Source organism: Patagioenas fasciata, chromosome 5, assembly GCF_037038585.1.
Source record: "Patagioenas fasciata isolate bPatFas1 chromosome 5, bPatFas1.hap1, whole genome shotgun sequence".
Lineage (NCBI taxonomy): Eukaryota > Metazoa > Chordata > Aves > Columbiformes > Columbidae > Patagioenas > Patagioenas fasciata.
This window is the reverse complement of record NC_092524.1, coordinates 56,162,052-56,181,858: the sequence shown is the minus strand read 5'-3', so window position 1 is coordinate 56,181,858 and position 19,807 is coordinate 56,162,052. Positions and strand designations below refer to the sequence as shown.

The following is a 19,807-nucleotide window of genomic DNA, read 5'->3' as shown; positions in this document are numbered from 1 at the left end:
GATAAATAATAGTAATAAAGAATCAGATATTTTGGAATCAACATAATCTCCACAGAGCTACATATTACGGGGAAAACAAAAGACACCCTCTATACTAAGAAGTGATTAATCTTCATTGATTGTATATAGTGAAATAAAATAAAGTGTGGGTTTTTAATGACTGAAACAGAAAATCTACAGAATTCAAGTAAGTCTTCCTTATTTTAACTTAGAGCAAAATAATTACATTTGAGTTATGTTTTGCTGAGTTCTCTAAAACTTATGATGTTATCCAAGTATTTATACTATAAACAGAAAAGCATAATTTAGTTTACCTATTGTAGGAAGAGTAATATTACACCATCACCATGAAAAGATTCCAGATGCCCATTAAAATTTGGATGTAACAATCAGGAGAAAGTTTCAGAAAAACTATTAGCAGTATTTTTATTGGACTTTTAAGTAAAAATATATTTAAAATAATTATATAAAATATTGAAACATTCTTTGGGTATCACAGGAGGAAACTTTCTACCCATCTCCCACTGCAAATAGATAAGATGATGGTTAATATTTACTTAGGGAAATAACACAGAAATGTAATTTAAGGTGTTGGACCATCCCATGACAGCTTCTCTGGCTTATGAATGCTCGAGTGCATTCTATAGTCCCTTGCTAATTAATTGAACAACTCGTGCAGCATTTCTTCATCAAGGAACTGGGTTTTATATTACAGTAAACTATAAATCTCAGATAATTTCATTACACATTTATGGTAAATTTTTATAGCTGCATGGCAACCAATTTTCTGTTCAGTTTGTATTTGTACTAACCAGAAGCAGCCCATGTTGCTTCCTCAATTTGATTTGTATCCTCAGTGATATTATATAAAACAATGTCACATTCAAGCAAGTGACTTAAGAGCTCTTCTTGAGAAGAGACCTAGGGGAAAAAAATGTGAGAACCTGACATTTAAAAAAATATAAAACCAAAATTACTTTTCTTTTCGAGTTTAACTCACTGATAGACTGTAGTTTTCTAACACTAGGATGTTACAATAATTCATAAGACTCATATTAGACTTTATGTCAGATACAAGGAAGGTGTCAGAATGTAAATTAAATGCTGAAACTTCTAATTTACAGTACATGTTAACATAGTTCAAAAATAAGTATAATTTTTAGCAGTATTTTATGATTAATATTTTCAGTACAGTTGTGAATATAAAAAAATACCTATGACTTTTAGAGGTATTTTAAACAAGAATCAGCTGGCAGAATGGAGAAGACAAAAAAAAAGTAAATTTCCTTACAAAATAACATCCTGTTATTTTTGTTACATGCAGATTGCCTGCTTCACTTAAACAGCCCAACAAAAACTTTGGGCAAGGGTAGTGATTAAGATTTAATACTGCCAGCCATAATCTCATTGAATAGCTCAGCTGTATAGACATTTAAATAAAAATTTTCAAATGTTTGAAGAGATCTAGATCATCAATTTCAGACACTTAGAGACAATTTTAGTTTCAGAAAACTAAATCAAGCAATAAGGAATCACTTTCTTCAAAGCAAGCCTCCTCTAATTAACTAACCTTTGGACATGTCTTTAAATAAAGATGTAGGTATTCATAACAATTAGTCGTTAGTGAAAGCTGTGATTTCAGTGAAAAGTTAAGAAGGGGGACACTAAATTTGGTTCAAGCACCACTACCCTTAAAATAGTGATAAAAGACACAGAGGAGGCAAGAAAGATAGTTGAGATGTGTGTTTTTTGAAAGAAAAAGAAAATCTATATTGAGTCTGAGTTCTTTCCTTTTACTATTTGCTGTTTCAGGCCTAGCAGAGAGCAGACAGCAGAGTGTGGGAAGCAGAAGGAATAAAATAAATGTCTACAGCTTCCAACAGCAACAGAAGACCATTTTGTTAATGCAGGTCATTTTACATGACTTGCAATATTTCTAATGCTGTCTAAGGGCAACCTGAAATAAGACACTTACTGCATATGTTTCCTCTGCAAAATATGGTTTAGTACTCTCTGGCTCAGAAAGAGTCCCCACTATTTGATAGACTCTCTCCTTCGGCCTACTAGAAACTTCAACAGCTGACTTATTTTCATCTTCCGCCTCCTCTTCCTCTGTGCTTTCAAGTGATGCCCCAACAACACATCTGGATAAATACTGCAATATACAAGACATATATTTGTATGCAAATACGTATTGAATCCTAAACAGTTTATCATGATCTTGGGAAGACACCAACACTGTCTGACTAGCCCTGATCCTCCTGTAGGTAATGTAGCTCAGAACAAAACTTTCCATCGAACTGTAAAATGTTATGGACTCCTCAATCTCAGTTGTAATGTTTTGTCTTGACTTGTGTCCTTCAGCTCGGAGCCGAAGGTGCTGGTGAGTCCCCAGATGCCTGTTCCCTGCAGCCTGGCTCCTCAGGTCGGCGTTACCTCATTTGTCCCCACAGTGATCCGCTGCTGCCTGAGGTCTCCCGACCTGCTCTATCCACACCTCCCGCTCCTAACTCTAAATTTTGATCCATCTCAACCCTTTCATGTCCCCAACCCCCCTCCTCAGCAGATATTTTAGGAGACCGCAGCTCTCCGGCCGAGCTCTCCGGAGCAGCGCTACTGGCCGCGGGCCGAGCTGGGGCGGGCGGGAAGGCGGCAGCGCCTCAGGCAGCGATCGCTGAGGAAGCAGCCGCGGCCGCGAGCAGCTGCGGGCCGGCCCCCGCCGTCACCTCGCCGACGTGGCGGCCGCAGTAGGAGTCGAGGTGGTTGAGGAAGACCCGCCGGCTCTGCGCCGGCTCCGCCGCCATCGCCACAACCACCGCCACAACCACCGCCGGGGACGCGGCCCGTTGCTACCCGACGGCGCGGGCAGCGTCGGTTGCGCAGTGCGGGCGGCGGGCGGGGCTGGGAGCTGCGGCCCGCCCAGCGGGCAGGGCGGCCGGGGGCACCAGCGCTGGTGCGGAGCATCATCAGCGTAAACAGGGACTTGGTGTTTGCAGGTACCCGTGCGTTGCACCCGATTCACTCTATCGTAGGCCAAACCGGAAGGCAGTAGTCAATAAGTCAGGGACTTTATTCCTCTCTTCTCGACACCGAACAGGAAAAATCTGTGTAGTACTGCTGAGACAAAAACTGCTTTAATCAGATTATTGGGCATCCTGTCAGATAGCAGGCAGGCTTTGAGGCTTTTTAGGTAACAGCTACATTAGGCCAGGCAGCACTTATTCAGGGGGTTGGATAATGACAACAGCCTAAGGCGACCTATAGAACTTCTCCATTGTCAGCTTTAGAGAAGCTCCCTCCATACGGGCAGCAATGCCCAAGTACGGGGACTGGGAAGCACTTTCTTCATATTTACAAATCCACCGTGGAATGACATAGCTTTCCCATTTTTGACTTAACACTGTGACACATTACAAGAAATAACAGAAGTTTCTTCCGTTAATACCGACAAAACACCTGTTTTGAAAGTATTTCTCAGTTTAGGTTTATAATAGGCGTGAAAAATGACAAGGAAAAAAAAAATCTTAGCAATGTAACATTTACTTTGACAATTTTCCACTTCCATTTCCAACACTTCTTTTCCAAATCCCTATTTACAATCACCTACCTTGTTTTTCCCATGACAAAGTTTCAGCAGATAAAAGTTTGCAGCCAAAGGTTTTCAAATACTTGTTAACTGCTTGATATTTAAGACTTTTTTATGGGCACGACTTTGGTTGTTCATTCCCCCCTTTCCAGTAGCTCCCCCTCCTCCAAGAAAACGGCAACACACTGGTGCATTTATTTAATGCTTTAGTCATTGAAACTGAACAAGTAAATTAGTTGCACAGGAAAATATTCAAATATAAATTGGGTAAAGTACATTCTCCTCACAGAGGACTAACCATGTGCCACAGACCTGTGTGCCAAAGAGAGCCTATACGAAAAATTTTTAGAGCATAAAAGCATAATGTATAGCAGAGGATTTGTATCACAAGTTTCAACCTAAAAAGATAATAAACACTAAATTAAACTCTGGAAAACAGTTGTCAGCCATAGCTGTACATTACTACTCCAAAGCCACTACAAAAGCTTTACTAGGCTTCTTCAATTGATATGACTAATCCCTAGCAGGTAGAAGTCAATGCAGTTTTACTGAAGTCACTGGAATCTGTGACTTCGTGAAAACTAATATATTCCTAACTATGATTCCAAAAAGGCTACTGCATGTAATTGTCACAAAGGCATGGCAGAATAATGGCAGGATTATTTAAACAAAGATGTGCAAATACTGAATAATACAAGAATACAAAAAGTATGAACGTCACAGAATGTTAGTTCAACAGTACTAGTATTTCTAACCAACTGTAATTTTTAAAAAGTCTACCATTCAGTATGTACTTGAAAAGTTGCAGCAGAACAATAGATTTATAAAGAAAATTGTACCAGTTTTTAAGTAGAAAATACAAGTTATATCTTCCAGTTTGTATTAGCATTAGCAAATTTCATACAGCCTTTGGTTTCAAACCAATACAATGCAGTTAACATTACAGTGCTTCATATTCATTAGGAGAGGACACTGTACAATTGAGGGAAAAAGTGTGAAAAATAGTAGTACCAAAGTACTGTATTATAGAAAGTAAAGACTGAAACAAAAATACTCTTGGGTATATCCTGTACATCGTGTAAACACATTCAGAATAGTAAAGAGGCTAAAATGTCTTCCAAGCCCCTCAGTTACAGCATAGCATACATACAGTATATATAACATCATCATTAGGATACTGTAGCCCATTACATTGTAATTCTGTGCTTAACTCATTTGCGATTCAGACAATACATTCATATATTAGCACTACATCTCATTTATTTATTTGGAGTTTGCTGGTTGCCATAGACAAGTACAGACGAAATAATACTGAGCCTTGCTTTTAACTCAGATAGTGTCAGTATATACGCAACGTTCAACTGTTCAAGAACTATCTTTCTTGTTATCAAAGCTGAGAATTTTCAGATTTATGTGTAGTAAATCAAGCTGAAATTCTGTTCTTCCCAAAACAGCATTTGTCCCAATTATTTTTCATTAATTGTATAGAGCAAGTGGTTAGTTTCTATTTTAAAAAGCAGATATGAAAATTATCAGTAAACAGACACAAAATAATTACTACTTGTATATATAATATTCAGTCTCTCTATATTTTTTTAAGTTTTGAATAATAACACTTTGAAAAGAGACCAAATTTTTTGAATGTTGTAAGAAGAAACTTACTTGCTCACCTACAACAAAAAAGAAAACAAAAAAGATTATTCATGTTACAATTTATCAGTGGCCTTTAACAGCATTGTGATATACACAAACCCACTGTAGCAAAATGTTATGGAGTAGTACTAACATGAATTAGATATTAATGCAAGACATTAAGATATTGTGATTACATTTGTAAGAAAGATCCAATGCCTCATACAAAGAATTCCTTCCAGCATTGAAACTTCCTCACTTCTGGGTAAATCATGACTGACTATCTTTCTTCAAAGCTTCTAATCTTTGTAGTAGTGCATTTCCAAACACCTCTCGATATGCAGGGCTGAGAGAGTCCAATAAGGAGTAGACAGTTTCATGGTATGGAGTTTGCAATCTGTCATCAGTCTGATCAAAATCATAAGCTACGACCTGCAACAAAAAACCAATTTGTTAAATTTCTATGGTTTGGATCACCTTGCACTGTGTTTAACTTTGCTAGTCAGGGTAGTACAGTAATGTGAGAACAAAAGATCCTGGATTTCTGCCATGGGGCTTAATGGTAATACAGTATTTAGACAGTTTCAAATACCTTTTGTCCAAAACTCAGAGTATTAGTAAAATCTATCATTATGACCTTTGAAAACAAGTCAGACATCTACATGTTTGCAGAAAACATGCAAATGGTGCAAAAAAGGAATTGTGTATACGCTGTACTACTGACTTATCTGGGTACATGAGAAACCTGAAGACTGGAATGCCTATAACAAGTTGCTGCTCCACTCTTCATTGTTTTGTGTCTCAAATAAATGCCTGTTTTTTTAATCAACTTTGCTTCTTGCTTTTTTGGAAATAACTAGTTAATGTTCCACCTTCTTGGAGAAAACATGTAGAACAGGCTTTCATTAAAGTACAATAGGAATACGTATGTTGTCACGATGTCACTGAAGTGTTTTTCTAAGCACTTTCTGAACACAATCACTGTTCAAAACAAAGAGGCTTGTGAAATTACAAAACAAATTAGTTTACCCTGAGTCCTGCTTCGGTGAGCTCCAGGCAATATCTGTTCCTTTCCCTGGTTTCCACGTTGATATATGCCACATCCTCTGCACAGGGAAGGGTTTTTGAGACAAACATGTTGCTTACAGCGAACAGAACATCATTCACAACAGCTTCAGCTTCTAGTCTCATATCTTTCACATCTGTTCCTTCAAAGTCTCTATAATCAGAATCCTCTTCAAACCCCGTATTATTGGGCAACTCCATAGGATTGCAATCAGTCTCCATTCTGCATATGTAAACATTTATTTTAGATTTATCATACCATTACACTCAAAATATTTTAACACCACAAAACAAGAGATATTTCTGAAGCAGACATATTTAACACTGTCCCCCCCAAAAATAAGAGACCTAGTGGCTTCCACAACTCATGAAATGACAGTTCAGAGAACTCAAAACCAAGATGCTGAGAACAACTGCTTAAGGTTACATTAGCAGATCGAAGCAGAATCAGTGTCACTAAGTTGCTGCTTCTTATGCAAGTAACTCGCATTCTGTTGTATCAGACTCTGTTATGATTCAGCAGTAATTAATTCTGCACTTTGCTGACCCGGAATGCAGTAGGAAGACAAGTCATGCCTGGAAAAACTGAAATCAACAGCTGTAGAAAATAAAAACCTATTGTTGGTGAACTTAGGAAAGACTTAGCAAAGTCAGTGAACTAAACGGGTTATCCAAGAGTATAAAGCAATATTAAGAGCAGCTTTTTGCGTGCAGCCACTGAAGAACAATTCTCTTGCTCAGCTTTTACACACAACTGTCAACACATTTCAGAGATGTACATTGCTGGTCTTTGTCAGGAACCATTACCCAAAAGGGACAGGTTCTGTGGGGGTCACCCCAGAGGCCCCAGCATTTGCCTCTGGGGTACCTGTGTCTCCATGAGGCCTCTGGTGACTGACACCCACCGGGACACCTGTCCCAGGCCAGCAGGGAGAGACCCTGGGACGCTGCCCCGAGTGCGCCGGTAGCTGTCAGGAGGGGCCAGCAACGACCGATCTGCAACAACGCAAGACATTCACCCCATGGGATTCATCCCTTTCGAGCAAAACCCAGCCGGGACCTACAAACTCCGAAGAAGCTGTGGCCAATAAGGGAGCTGGCTACCGAGCTGCGACACCTCCCGTTCACCGTGAATCACCGCCATTCATTGACAGCATAACACCCACGGCTCACGCCGGCACCGCTGCCCCGAGCAGCGCGGGCTGGAGCAGGGACCACCCGCACCGGCAGTGCCGTGCCGCGCCCCGGGAGCCCACCTACCGGCCCCGGCGGGGGCGGTCGACGCCCCGCCGCCCGACCCCAACCGGCTCCAGACACAACGGCGCCTGCCGCCCCGTTCTGCCGCTTCCCCCGGGGCCGCTCACTAGCGAGGCGACCGCCACCCGCTGCCGCCCGGCAGCGAACGCCCCTCCACCACGACACCGCCCACTCACGCACCTCCCGCTTCCGCCCCCGCCTCCTCCGCTTAGTGACGCCACTTCCGCGCGGACGTCACGGTGCCGGTGACGGCGTTCGGCAGGGGGGGTACGCGGGGAGGAAGGAGACAAACACCCCAGATCGGCCCGCCGCCCTCGCTGGCGGCGGAGAGCTGACGTGGGGGGATTCACCGGCCGGCCCGCCGGCCCTTCGCCCGCTCCGCGCACCGTTCGGCAGCGCGCCCGCGGCGGCCCCGTCCGCGCTCACGGGCCGCCGAGAAGATGGCGGCGACGCTGTCCGAGTGAGGATGGAGCTACCTGTCAGCGCCTCTTCGCCCTAACGGGAGGCAGCGCCGCCCCGCCGGCGCTGTGAGGGGTGGCGGGAAGCCCCTGCGTTAGCCTGCGCTGCGGGACGAGGCTGGGCCCGGCGGCTCCCGCTCAGCTCCCGGTCTTCGCCCGCCGGAGGGGCCAGCCCCGGCCCGCCGCCCGGCCCCGACCCGCCACCCGACCCTCGACGCGCAGGCACCATGCCGTGGCCCTTCTCGGAGTCCATCAAAAAGAGGGCCTGCAGGTACCTGCTGCAGAGGTACCTGGGCCACTTCCTGCAGGAGAAGCTCAGCCTGGAACAGCTCAGCCTGGATCTCTACCAGGGCACCGGCTCCTTGACGCAGGTCCCTCTGGACAAATGGGTAAGAGATGCCGGCACTTCGCCCCCTCGGCTCCTGAGGGACCAGCTGATTCCCTGCCCCCGGCTGCCACCCAGTTTGTGTTCAGTAGCTAGCATCCTTCGTGTAAAAAGTTACAGCCATAATTAGCGTTTCATCCATTTCATTCTCCAATATGCAAGCACTAAAAACAAAATAAATCATCTGGCCCTTTATTAAGGATATGTTTTTCTAGCCACACTTTGGTTTCGTTATTTTTAGTTACAAGAAAGGAAACAAAAACTAAAAGAAGGCAGTAGCTGCTGACATTTCAGGGAAAAGGAGCTATTGTAGCCTAAACTACTACAAATAGATGTTGTGGTTAGAGGAACATGTCTGCTGACTACTGCTGGAGATGAGCTTCGTTCATGTAGATCTCTAAATATTGTCCCCTAGTCTTGCAATGGTGAAAGTCCTTATTGGCTAATGGGAAGCTGTTTTTAGCTGGAGTTTGCTTAGCAGATGGGCTGTCATGCCTTGAACCGACTGAAACTTTTTTCAGTGTACATACTTCAGCCTACTGTGGTAATCCAAAGGTCTGTGTCATGTTGATAATATTAAGTAGAGTTTCCTGGGTTAATTAGCAATGTTACTGAATTCTACCTGCCAGTCAAGTGACTGTCATGAGCAGCCTTAAGCGCTTCTGTGCGTCAGCTTTTCACTTCTAGGGTAGCAGAGATGATGAACTAGGTACACAGGCTTATTGCATTATGTTCTGCTGTTAGGCCATGCTGGGTACATTTTAAAGTATTTTTGAATATGTGATGTTTTCAAATAATGCCTTTACAGTTGTTTTTGTGAAAATATGTTTGAAAGTGGCAGGAGGCAGATGTTTCCAGAAATGCTCGATATTGCCAGTGGTTTAGTGTGGGGCTTTTTGTTGTTCACTTACTTGTTTTCTTCTTTCCTGGCTGTGTCTGCAGCTTGTTTTCAGTGGCAGGCAATGCGACTGTCTCGCTTTAATTGAATTATTATGCCCTCTAGTGGGTATCACAGCAGTCTCCGCTAGTCAGTATTTATAATGTAAATACTTGGAAACAACAGCAGTTGTGGACCAGTACTAAATGAACAGTTAATTACATATACACAGTGATTACATGTATATACAATAACGCTTAGGTTATCTTCTGCATTTGTAGATCAGCGTTTTTCTTTTTGACTTGTAAACAATGACATGTTTGAGGTTCTCTGCACGTGACTTTCTCATGTATGACAGATTGCAAAAACAGATGTCACCGAAGTACTACAGCTCTTTTTTCCCTCCCCGCTCAGTCATTCTAAGCCTATTCTCTATGAATCACCAGGATGGCTATAGTTTTACATATTATCTTATGCTTTTTTTTGGATATGTCTGTTCATCTTAACACTGTAGATATTTTAGCCAATATTGTACATGTTTATAGTTTATAGAGATACATAGGAATACCTGGAACTATAAGTGTAACCCCTTTGCCTCTTGGGACCTGGACTGTTTAGGAATATCAAAATGTAACTCATGATGCTTGTGGTTGAATTTTAATGTACGTCAAATAGTACCTTTGCTACTAGAATTACTCTGATTCCAGCTGGAGACTTTCAGTCAAAAATGTGGAAACAAGTCCTGATGTGATGACTGTGCTTCTGTTTTAAAATTTCTCTCGAAGTGTTTTAGTTGCTACTTTAGAGGAACAAGTGGCTTTTTAATGAAGTAATTTAGCTATAAGAATATGTGCTTTTTTTTATTTTAGATAGTAAATTTCTATTTTGAAGTAATAAGGAAGGTACTATAAAATACACTATTTTTTATTGTCATGTATGTTGGTAGGAAAAAGATCAGATTTTTTCACAACAGCTTTCAGTAACTAGCTTACTTCCTGATACAGCAAATTATTTTGTAATGGTTCGAGTAATTTAAATTAATCTGTGTTATTTTCAAATATATTTTTCATGCCAAATAATTATTTTTGTGTTACCTTACACTATTACTACATCTATAATTATATTTAATTCAAAATAAAGTTTTAAAGTCACTGAATCTTAGTTGATTATTCGATTCTTAAATAATTTCTCAATAGAACAGTTATAAGTTCTGTTTCTTTATAATTGGTGTCTCTTTCCACTGCTTGAGTGGACTTTGGAACAGAAACTAGGAAAGTTCGACATGCAAGCAAACAAAATTCTAAAAGCAAAGCTATTAGGAGCGTAAGCAGAGCAACAAGTTAACATGATGGGAAAATTACACCTGGAGACATAAGAATGAAAACCATCACTTTCTGAAGACTTTTTTGTTTGTGTTTTAATTATTCTACAGAATTAGAACATTGTAATTATAATTGAAAATGGGAAGCAACTTCTAAATCTTTATTTTTTAGAAACTTTTGATGTTGAGTTTATTCATTTTCTGAGGTAAAATCAAATGTCTCTATTCACAGGAAGATCAAAACCACAGTCTTTGCCATTTTAACATTATACATTAATATTACAACCACAGTATTTAGTGAGGTCTTGTATATAATAAAAAGTTACACTCACTGAAGTTGATATGTGATTTAGATTGTTCTATTAGAGCATCCTAGATATAGTTCTTGTTCAATAATTTCAGTTTTAATTAATTTTCTGAATCAGGGCACAAACAGGGTTTTATAGTTCTTTTCACATAAATATGAAGAATATATTTCCTTTGAGAATGGGGTTTTTGGGCTCTGTATGGATGTAATGAAAGCTATGTAGTGCAACAAGTGAGTCTTTTCTGAGGATTGTGGAAAATAAAAAAATCGTAAGTTACTTCTTCACAGCTAGTGTTCCATTTTCCTCATCAATTTCACTTACTCTGCATGGTATTGAAGGCAATTTGACTGTAGTTTTGTTTCTAATGTCACTATAAACGATTGGATTAATGAAATAGTTTCTGTAGAATATGATCTGACTGAGCTTTGATATTTATATTTTTAAATCAGTGTTAAATGTTGAACACATTAAAATGTCATGTAGAAGTGACAAGTATGGTGTCTAGCATGAGATAATTATTTGGTTCTATTGTTTTGGTGTCACATGGAAAGCTAAAATGAACTTTACACTGAAATTACAGACTAGTGAAATAGTCTTGCCACAGAAATCAGGTACTTTTTTGTGGTTCTACTGGCAGCATGTTTTCAGCTTTCTTCAAGTATTGCCAGAAAATGCATAGATGAACTTGGGTCAGTACTATAGTATTTATAAGATAGCAGAATTTTTTGGTACAGTGTAAAAAACACAGGTTATACAGCTACCACAGATAAATCTGTATTATGCTGAAAGTGAAGTAATAAATGTGAAACAAAGTATGATGGAATCAAAGTTCTTGAAAATGGCCAGTTTATTGTCTTTCTGAGTATAATTCCTTTTCTGGTAGCCTCTTCTCTTTTACTTTTTATGCTCAAAATTATGGTGGTGATTTATTTATTTGTTCTTTTTCCTTTTCTAGTGTCTTAATGAGATCCTGGAGTCTGCAGATGCACCTTTGGAAGTCACAGATGGATTTATCCAGTCAATTTCTTTATCTGTTCCATGGGGGTCATTGCTACAGGATAACTGTGCATTAGAAGTGAAAGGATTAGAGATGGTCTTCAGGCCAAGACCAAGGCTTGGTAGGCTTATTTTTTTAAATTTTCATAAAGGAGACTTTACAGAGGCAAAAGGCTACACTTGCTTTAGTCAGTTCTTAACCTTATTTAAAGTGTTGTTTGACTTACATACAGTGTTTCTCAATTGTTTGTTGATCTGTGAAATTAAAATGTTTATCATGTTCCTACTGCCCTATCTCTTCTTCTAAACTGTTTGCTGAGGTTTTTGGGTGTCATTTGCCAAGTGCTGCTGGTCAGCATTAGGAGCTGTGGACCTTTGCTGTTAAGTCAAGACTGTGGGGCAGTTTTCAGTGAGGTTCTGGCTTGCTTTGGCAACTTTAGGGTAGAAGGTGTATCTTGCACATCTGGAGAACAGTTAATACGTTTCAATTGCTATCGCAGTCTGAAGTAATGAGTTTTAACTACTCTAAATTCTTAACACCTTTGATTATAATGCTCAGAGGATTGTCTGAGCTCTTCTAGCTTTTTGATATCCATATGGATCTAGCTGATCTAGTTTAGAATGTCCTGGTGATTAATTTTCACTTAACTATCAAATCTCCATGAAGTCTGTTAACATGGGTTATTATAGTGTGTGATGTGTTGTTATAGTGGGTATGGGATATTTAGTGCGGTTTTAGTGTTTGGAAAACATTGAATGAATGTCTGGAAGATTTTAGGTTTTTTCCTTTTATAGTGTAGAGAACAGAGAAGAAAATATTTCCTTAAGTGCACCATAAAGAAGAGAAAAAATACATAAACTCTGTTTTCCATGTTACCTTAAGTAACTTTCTTATATGTACTCTTCATTTGGTTGTTATTTGTTTAACTGGAGCTAAATTTTGAGCTATCTTACTTTCTGATGCAAGATTATTGCTTTGAAAGAATGATGGTATTAGAGGAAAGCTTTAGTTATTCACTTGCGTCAATTTAGTGCCTTATAATGCAGTAGAAAAAAATAATGATGTTGGTTTTGTCACACTTCTGTAAGCACATAGATGTTTACAGACCTGAATACTGAACTGGAATGTTTTGCCTGTTCAACATGTTTGTATTTGTGCTAGGTTTACTTTTGTTTGTACTAGAGTGTTATATTTGAAGTTGATTAACTTTTCTAATCTAGTTTTATAGTATTTGCTCACAGTGGGCTAGGTATTAGCTGATAAGAGTGTACTGGCACTTAAGTTAATCTGACGGCTAAAAAAATTGTTCATCTTAATACATGCTGTGATCTCCAATTTTATTACGTTCTACTTATTAAAACATGCTCTAATGTGCTAAGATAACATCTTAAACCTTGCTTAGTCTTTCTCCATCTAGGGTATGTGTCAAATGGAATAGGAAACCTCAAAGTAATTATCAAATAAGAGTTATTTCATTGTTTTAGTTTTGTGAATTATGCTTGCAAAGTCATACCAATATAAAAAAATTTATTGAGAAATTATTAACTTAAACCTGAAAATTGGATACACTAGGTCCTGCTTTCATCTTGTTTGTGTTGAGTTTTCAAGTACCAGAATCTTAGCAACACAATCTAAATAGACCAAAGTAATGTTGAAGTAGTAAAGTGCATAAAGAGAGATTGTAACTAAATTTGTTTTTAAGTGTGACTTCGTCCTGAGCTGTTGAAACTCTTTTTCTGGATGTGCCAAGTGTGTTATTTTGTTTTGTATTCTTGGTTTCAAAATGTTGACAGTCAAATTTATTAAAACTTCTCTTATTCCTCAGCATCTGGATCTGAGCCTATGTATTGGTCAAGTTTTATGACCAGTAGCATGCAGCTTGCAAAAGAGTGTCTTAGCCAAAAATTGACAGATGAACAAGGAGAGGGGTCCCAGCCTTTTGAAGGACTTGAGAAATTTGCAGAAACTATTGAAACAGGTACGAATTATTGTGGTCTGAATCAAGATCTGAGATTATATGAGTTTATGTTGTTTCTGCTTTACAAAATGGCACTAACTTGTAACACAAGTTGTGTAACTTATCTCACAATTTTTCACGTGTTACCATTACCTGTAAGATTTAAATAGGAAGGCAGGACAATTGATCCTATTTTCAAAAGGGGAAAAAAGCCTGTATAATTTCCTCAGTGGAGACTGTGAACCCTTCTTCATGGCCAAATTGTTTTTTATTCACACTAGAAGAGACCCAGCTAAGTCTGTGCTTGAATGGCTGGTGAGATGCTTTAGTTTTTGAGGTGCCAGTGTAGTGCCAGTCTCACAAGCTTAGATGGTTGTCAGTGGTGATGCTGTTGATGGAGAAGCAGAGAATGTTTTTCCACAAAGTTTCACACAAAGCTCACCTACTATGACATATATATTTCAATAATCACATCATGTTAGAATAATTTTAGAAACTCTGTTTTGTGGTGGTGGCTTTTTAAGTGAAAGTAGTTAAGATCTTACGACTGTTGTACAGTGGAGAACTTAGTGTTGAAATGTCTGAGCTAAGGGAAACACTTAAAATCAGATCTAGAAACAGAGGTATCCAGCCAAAGCAGTGTAATGCTCCAGCCATGTTTAGGAGTTCAGACATAGTGCATGGTGAAACAAGTACTTTGTTTGAAGATCATCTGCACTAAGCCATAGAACAACTGAGTTGTCGCTTGCTTAAATATCCATGCATGAAAGGTCCATTGCATGGTATGGTTGTACATAGTAGACATTTAATAGTTTACATTGTCACTTGAAGTCTTGTTACACTATTTAGCTCAACTGACAATTTATTTCTATGAAATATGTATTGTGAACTTAAACATTTTAAAGTGATCTTTCATTTTGTTTGTAAAAACAATTGTTGAATGACTTAAGTGCTTTCATGTTATATTTTTGTTTTCTCATCTAAGTTTTAAGAAGAGTGAAAGTTACCTTTTTAGATACTGTTTTGCGAATAGAACATGTGCCGGAAAACTCTAAAAGTGGAACTGCACTTGAAATCCGAATCGAAAGGTAAAGGTTTGCTTGTTTGTTTGTTTTTAAATTCTGTTTTGTTTTGGGTTTTAGGCAGTTTTTGCCATTTCCTGTACAATATATTTTAGCCATACACACATATTCTTAGTATGCAGTTAGACACTAGCTTTTGATTATCCCTGTTAAGACCACCTCTTTTATAATGCCAGTGAACATTTTTTCTACTCTTGCTTAACGTGTTTAAGTTAAAGTTATTTACCTATCAAATTAGAAGAGTTCTAGATTTTTCCGAAGGTTTGGTAACGCCCACTTCCACAATTGATGAATACCATTTCTCAGATGTTCAGCAATCAATAGATACTATTGGTAGATCAGGCCATCTCTTACTCAAAAGGGATTTAATGTCTTAAAAGTTCCTCTTGTATAATGAAAACACTTCAAATATTTTTAGGAATAAAGATACAGTCCTGAAGAAAATTTAACTAGGAGATTTTATGTCCTCTGTGAGCTTTCAAAGAACTCACATGTATTCTGTAATTAGTTTGAACTTGAATACTGTACCTGTTCTTAAAGTACTTTCAACCAATGGGATGGTGTAATCGTATTTTCTTGCAAAGTATGGAAATCATTACCAAATAAAACAGATTCTTACTGATAAATGCTAATGAAATGTATTTGATTTTAAACAAACATTTATAAGCTTCACATTATGTTCAGTTTGGGAGAAATGTCAGTACAACTAATTATTTTTCTTCTGAAAGTCTGTTCCCAGAACAAACCTCTTTTTTCTGCACTTTAAAAGTGAGATTGAAACAAATTGTAAAGTAGCACGTTGTTCTGATGTTTGATACATTTTCTTTATGGAAAGATAGATGTATTTTTCCACTGTAAGTTCTGTTCTGTGGAGACTTGCATCTTTTTAAGAGTTTTCCGTTTATGCTGTTTCTCAGTATTATAATGCAAGAAGTTTAATTTCACAGAAATTTTACATGTTTGGAGCCTGGTCTCTCAATTTTCAACTTTCATTTTGACACAGAATGTTACTTTCAAATAGTGTTTTTAGACTATAAAATTATTAGATGGTGGATTTTAAAAAATGCTTTAAAGCAAGGATTGTGTATGTCCTTACAAAAACTATGTATAGAAGTGTTGGGAGACTCCTCTTTGTGGTCAGATCAGATGTAAGTACTAGGATGGTGTACACAATGGTGTAATCACACTGGAAGCATGTTGGAATTGTCTTGTGAGGCCCTGTAGAAAATTTAAGATTTCCACCCATTCCCAGAGAGTGGTGGTTTCTCCTTTCAGGACAATAAGTGGCATTGTAAATAGTCTGACAAGAGAGAGCATGTACAAACTTAAAGGCTAAATGGCACAATAAAGGTAACAATTTGCATGCACCTAGCATCTTTATTTCCTTGCTTTTGTCTCCCAGAACTATGTACTGTGATGAAACTGCAGATGAGTGCTCTGGAATTAATGTGCATCAGCCCACAGCTTTTGCTCACAAGTTACTGCAACTCTCAGGTGTCTCTTTCTTCTGGGATGAGTTTCCTGCATCAGCAAAGTCCTCCCCAGTGTGTTCAGCTACACAGCTGGTAAAATTAAATACATTGTATAGGAACGTAAATTGATGAAGGATAAATTATATTGTTACACTCTTATATTAGGTTCATCCTAATGAAGGATATAGAAGTTGAACTTTTACTTGAATCTGTGTTTGACAAATTTAATAATCACTTCCTGTTGATTCTGAAGCAATGGAAGGAAATTGAGACTTTAGGGCTTAAAAAATATAGGATGTATTGTACTGGAATCTGGTTGCCACTGTAATGTGTAGAAGTCCTCTGCAATTCATTATTCTGTAGAAACTTGCTCCACGTTTTTGCTAAGGCCTAATGTTTTACATTGCCTTGTTTCTTTCACAGTTATAATTACATGTTTTTAATGCTATTATGCAATTTACATTTGTGTAAAGTGATCATTTGTATGATAAGCTTATTTGAAATGCTTGGGTGTTTCGTTTTTCTTTTTTTCATAAGAAATGGGATACATTCTTACTCTTTTCTCTGTAACTTTTAAGGCAACTGAACCAAAGCTTTCACCTAGCTGGAATCCAAAAATCACTTACGAGCCACATCCGCAATTAACAAGAAACTTGCCAGAAATTACTCCTTCTGACCCTGTACAGATCAGTAAGCTGATAGGTAGAATGGAGTTGAGCCTAACATTAAAGCAAAATGAAGTGCTTCCTGGAGCTAAGGTTAGTCATGCTTTCGTGGTCTTTAAATTAATAGTTATGTAGGAATTTATTTTTTTCTACTGAATAAAAGGAATGGTGAGATTCTCAAGGGGGCAGAATCCCCTTTTCTTGTGGAGTCTCTGCATTCAAAACCAGTACATATGTCTAATAAGAAAAATCCCTGAAGTGTTCTTGAAATGTTTTTTCTTTCTTTTTTTTTAGTTGGATGTAGATGGACAAATAGACTCTGTACATCTATTTCTTTCACCAAGGCAGGTGCATCTTCTATTAGACATGGTAGCAGCTATTGCTGGACCAGGCAAGTGAATGTTCTGTAAATGTTAAATATGAATTATGATGGATGAAAAATAAATTTTGCAAGATAAATGGGTTTCCTCAATGAAAATAAAATATATATTTGTGGTGGTAGATTATAATTAATTTCCATCTGATCTTAGCAAAATGTTTTGTAGCTGCTCTGAGTAGGACTATGATCCATTTATTGGACTCAATTGCAAATTCTATATGCTGCTAATGAAAATGTAGGTAATAAATAAGGCTTGACAAGTGACTATATGTTTGGACAGGAGACAGGGAAATGGGAAGTGAAGGAAATCAGAAGGCCAGAACAATTTTGTTTCTTGTAGCTTCTGTTTCATGAGAGGGGCTTAGCAATATGGTTCCTTCTCTGTCCTATACTTTAGTGACAGGCACAGAAAATATAGAATAGACAATAACTGAGTTCATCTGTTCATATTTGTGAAGTAATTAACAGCAGTGTTTAGACTATCGCAGTAGCAGGGTGAGGGTGTTTTGGTTTGTTCCTCCCTTGCATCTACCTAATGTAACAATACTTGCTATTAGGATAGATAATTAATATCTGTCTTAATTAGGATACTTAATATTAGGATAGTTAATCTTCTTTTTGAAAACATGTGTCATGTCCTTGGTAGATACTTAATATTCTTCTAATGACACTGGTATATTTGTTGCACTGGACTTGTTCATTGTTTTTGGAGAACTGGAAAAGCATTATGTATAGCTTCCCGTATGTATCATCTTCAAACCTGAAATTTTAATAATTCCTTAATAGTAAAACCTTTAAGAATTTTTGTACTTGGTCCCTAAAGCTGACTGGGAAGAGAAATATATGCTGATTTTTATGTGACCATCATTTGCATATATGGCCTTAACATATTTTCTTTGGACTTGAAATTAATGAATGCTAGAGAGAGACTAATCTGTTTTGGACAAGGAAGATCTCCAAAACAAAAAAGCTTGTATCTATGCATCTGATATACAACAGATATGTATATATATATATCAACAGATGCATACAAACAGAACAACAACAGTTGGTTAATTTTCAGATTCATTTTTGAATTTTTTTGGGGATACTGGCAAGGATATTACAGTATGCTTTTTGTCTTCCTTTTTGAATTCAGAGAGCCTAAGCAGGATAGAATTGTCAAATAAAGATAGGAAGAACCGGCCGATGAAACAGGAAGATGAGTATCGAATTCAGATGGAGCTGAAACGTTATTTAAGAAAAGAGTCTTTATCTGCAGGAGCATCATCTGAACAAAGCTTCTATGAGACAGAGAGTACCAGAACGCCTTCTAGTCGTGGCAAGTATAAAAGATGATGCAGCATAGCGAATAACCTGTTGTAAAGAATATATAAATTGACTGTTTTTTTTAATCTTATGGATTTAAGTATCAAAAGAACTTTGACATAGAGTAATCGTTAGCTATTAATTGTATTGTTGAATGAAAAAATCAACACCTAGCTTAGGTATCAGACTAGACTGGATTCATTATTTAATTACAACTGTTCAGTAATGTGTGTGTTATTGTGCAACACAGCAAATACATGTGCAGCGTAGTGTCTTTTCAAATGCATGGTTGAGGAAATTAAATACAGAATCCTAATTGCATTGCCCTGTTATTTTTATTTGTATGATTTTTTTTCTGAATATTTTTAATGTGAAAATATAAACTTTAGTTTGTCAAAAGGAGAGTGTATGAATTTCTATAAATTATACCAACTTGAATATGAAACTAGAACTGGTTTAGTAGTTATTAGTTTAGTTAGTAGTAGTTAGTTAGTAGTTTAGTTAGTAGTTAGAACTGTTTTAGTAGTTATTAGTTTATTGATTTTTTTAATTATCTCTGGCCATAGATGCTACTAGTCTCAGTATCAAGAACGCTCAGAACTTGTGTAAATAATATAAATAATGTATTTAGCTAGTTATTCTGTGGAGCAGTTTTATTTCTGAACTTAGAAATACTCTTCTGGTAAAAGTAAACTCTTTTTTTGTTAGAAAATAACTCTTTTCTATCTATGGTTCTTATTAGAAGAAGAAGTTTTCTTTTCAATGGCTGAAATGGACATGTCTCACAGTCTTTCTTCCCTTCCACCTCTTGGAGACCCTCCAACTATGGATCTAGACTTGTCTTTAACCAGTACCTACACAACTACACCAGCAGGATCTCCACTGAGCACTACAGTGGTATAATATTAACTACATTTAAAATATTTTGGAAATTAACACTTTTGTCTGAAACTGTTGCATAAATATTCTTTACAATATCAAGAATGATTGCAAAATTCCAGGACAGTTGAAAATGTAATATAATATTTCTTTTCTGCTGTGGAAATTGTATTTATGTG

General features: G+C 37.8%; 3 protein-coding genes across 5 annotated transcripts in view; 1 reads left to right on the top strand and 2 right to left on the bottom strand.

The window, feature by feature from the left end:
* The window catches only part of AK7 (adenylate kinase 7), a 31,280-nt gene extending 28,411 nt beyond the window's left edge, over positions 1-2,869 (bottom strand). The window contains exons 1-3 of one of the 2 annotated variants that reach the window (XM_065837993.2): positions 2,727-2,869; positions 1,976-2,155; positions 813-921 (exon numbers count right to left, since the gene is read on the bottom strand). In XM_065837993.2, the coding sequence (XP_065694065.1) occupies positions 813-921; positions 1,976-2,155; positions 2,727-2,804 (367 nt within the window). In that variant the 5' untranslated portion in view covers positions 2,805-2,869. Of the gene's footprint in view, positions 1-812; positions 922-1,975; positions 2,695-2,726 lie in introns of those variants that run through there. The other variant, XM_065837992.2, reaches the window with a different exon arrangement.
* A 901-nt stretch (positions 2,870-3,770) lies between these two features.
* Positions 3,771-7,719, bottom strand: GSKIP (GSK3B interacting protein). Its single transcript, XM_065840242.2, has 3 exons — positions 7,544-7,719; positions 6,248-6,506; positions 3,771-5,650 (listed from the first exon to the last, which is right to left on the bottom strand). The coding sequence occupies exons 2-3, from the start codon at positions 6,503-6,505 to the stop codon at positions 5,489-5,491; spliced, it is 420 nt and encodes a 139-aa protein (XP_065696314.1). The 5' UTR covers position 6,506; positions 7,544-7,719; the 3' UTR covers positions 3,771-5,488.
* Positions 7,720-7,774: 55 nt separating this feature from the next.
* Positions 7,775-19,807, top strand: part of ATG2B (autophagy related 2B) — a 45,965-nt gene continuing 33,932 nt past the window's right edge. For both annotated transcript variants that reach the window (XM_065838507.2, XM_065838506.2), the window contains exons 1-9: positions 7,775-8,387; positions 11,845-12,007; positions 13,712-13,864; positions 14,829-14,931; positions 16,328-16,490; positions 16,976-17,155; positions 17,357-17,453; positions 18,580-18,762; positions 19,492-19,646. In XM_065838507.2, coding sequence (XP_065694579.1) covers positions 8,226-8,387; positions 11,845-12,007; positions 13,712-13,864; positions 14,829-14,931; positions 16,328-16,490; positions 16,976-17,155; positions 17,357-17,453; positions 18,580-18,762; positions 19,492-19,646 — 1,359 coding nt within the window. In that variant the 5' untranslated portion in view covers positions 7,775-8,225. The remainder of the gene's footprint in view (positions 8,388-11,844; positions 12,008-13,711; positions 13,865-14,828; positions 14,932-16,327; positions 16,491-16,975; positions 17,156-17,356; positions 17,454-18,579; positions 18,763-19,491; positions 19,647-19,807) is intronic.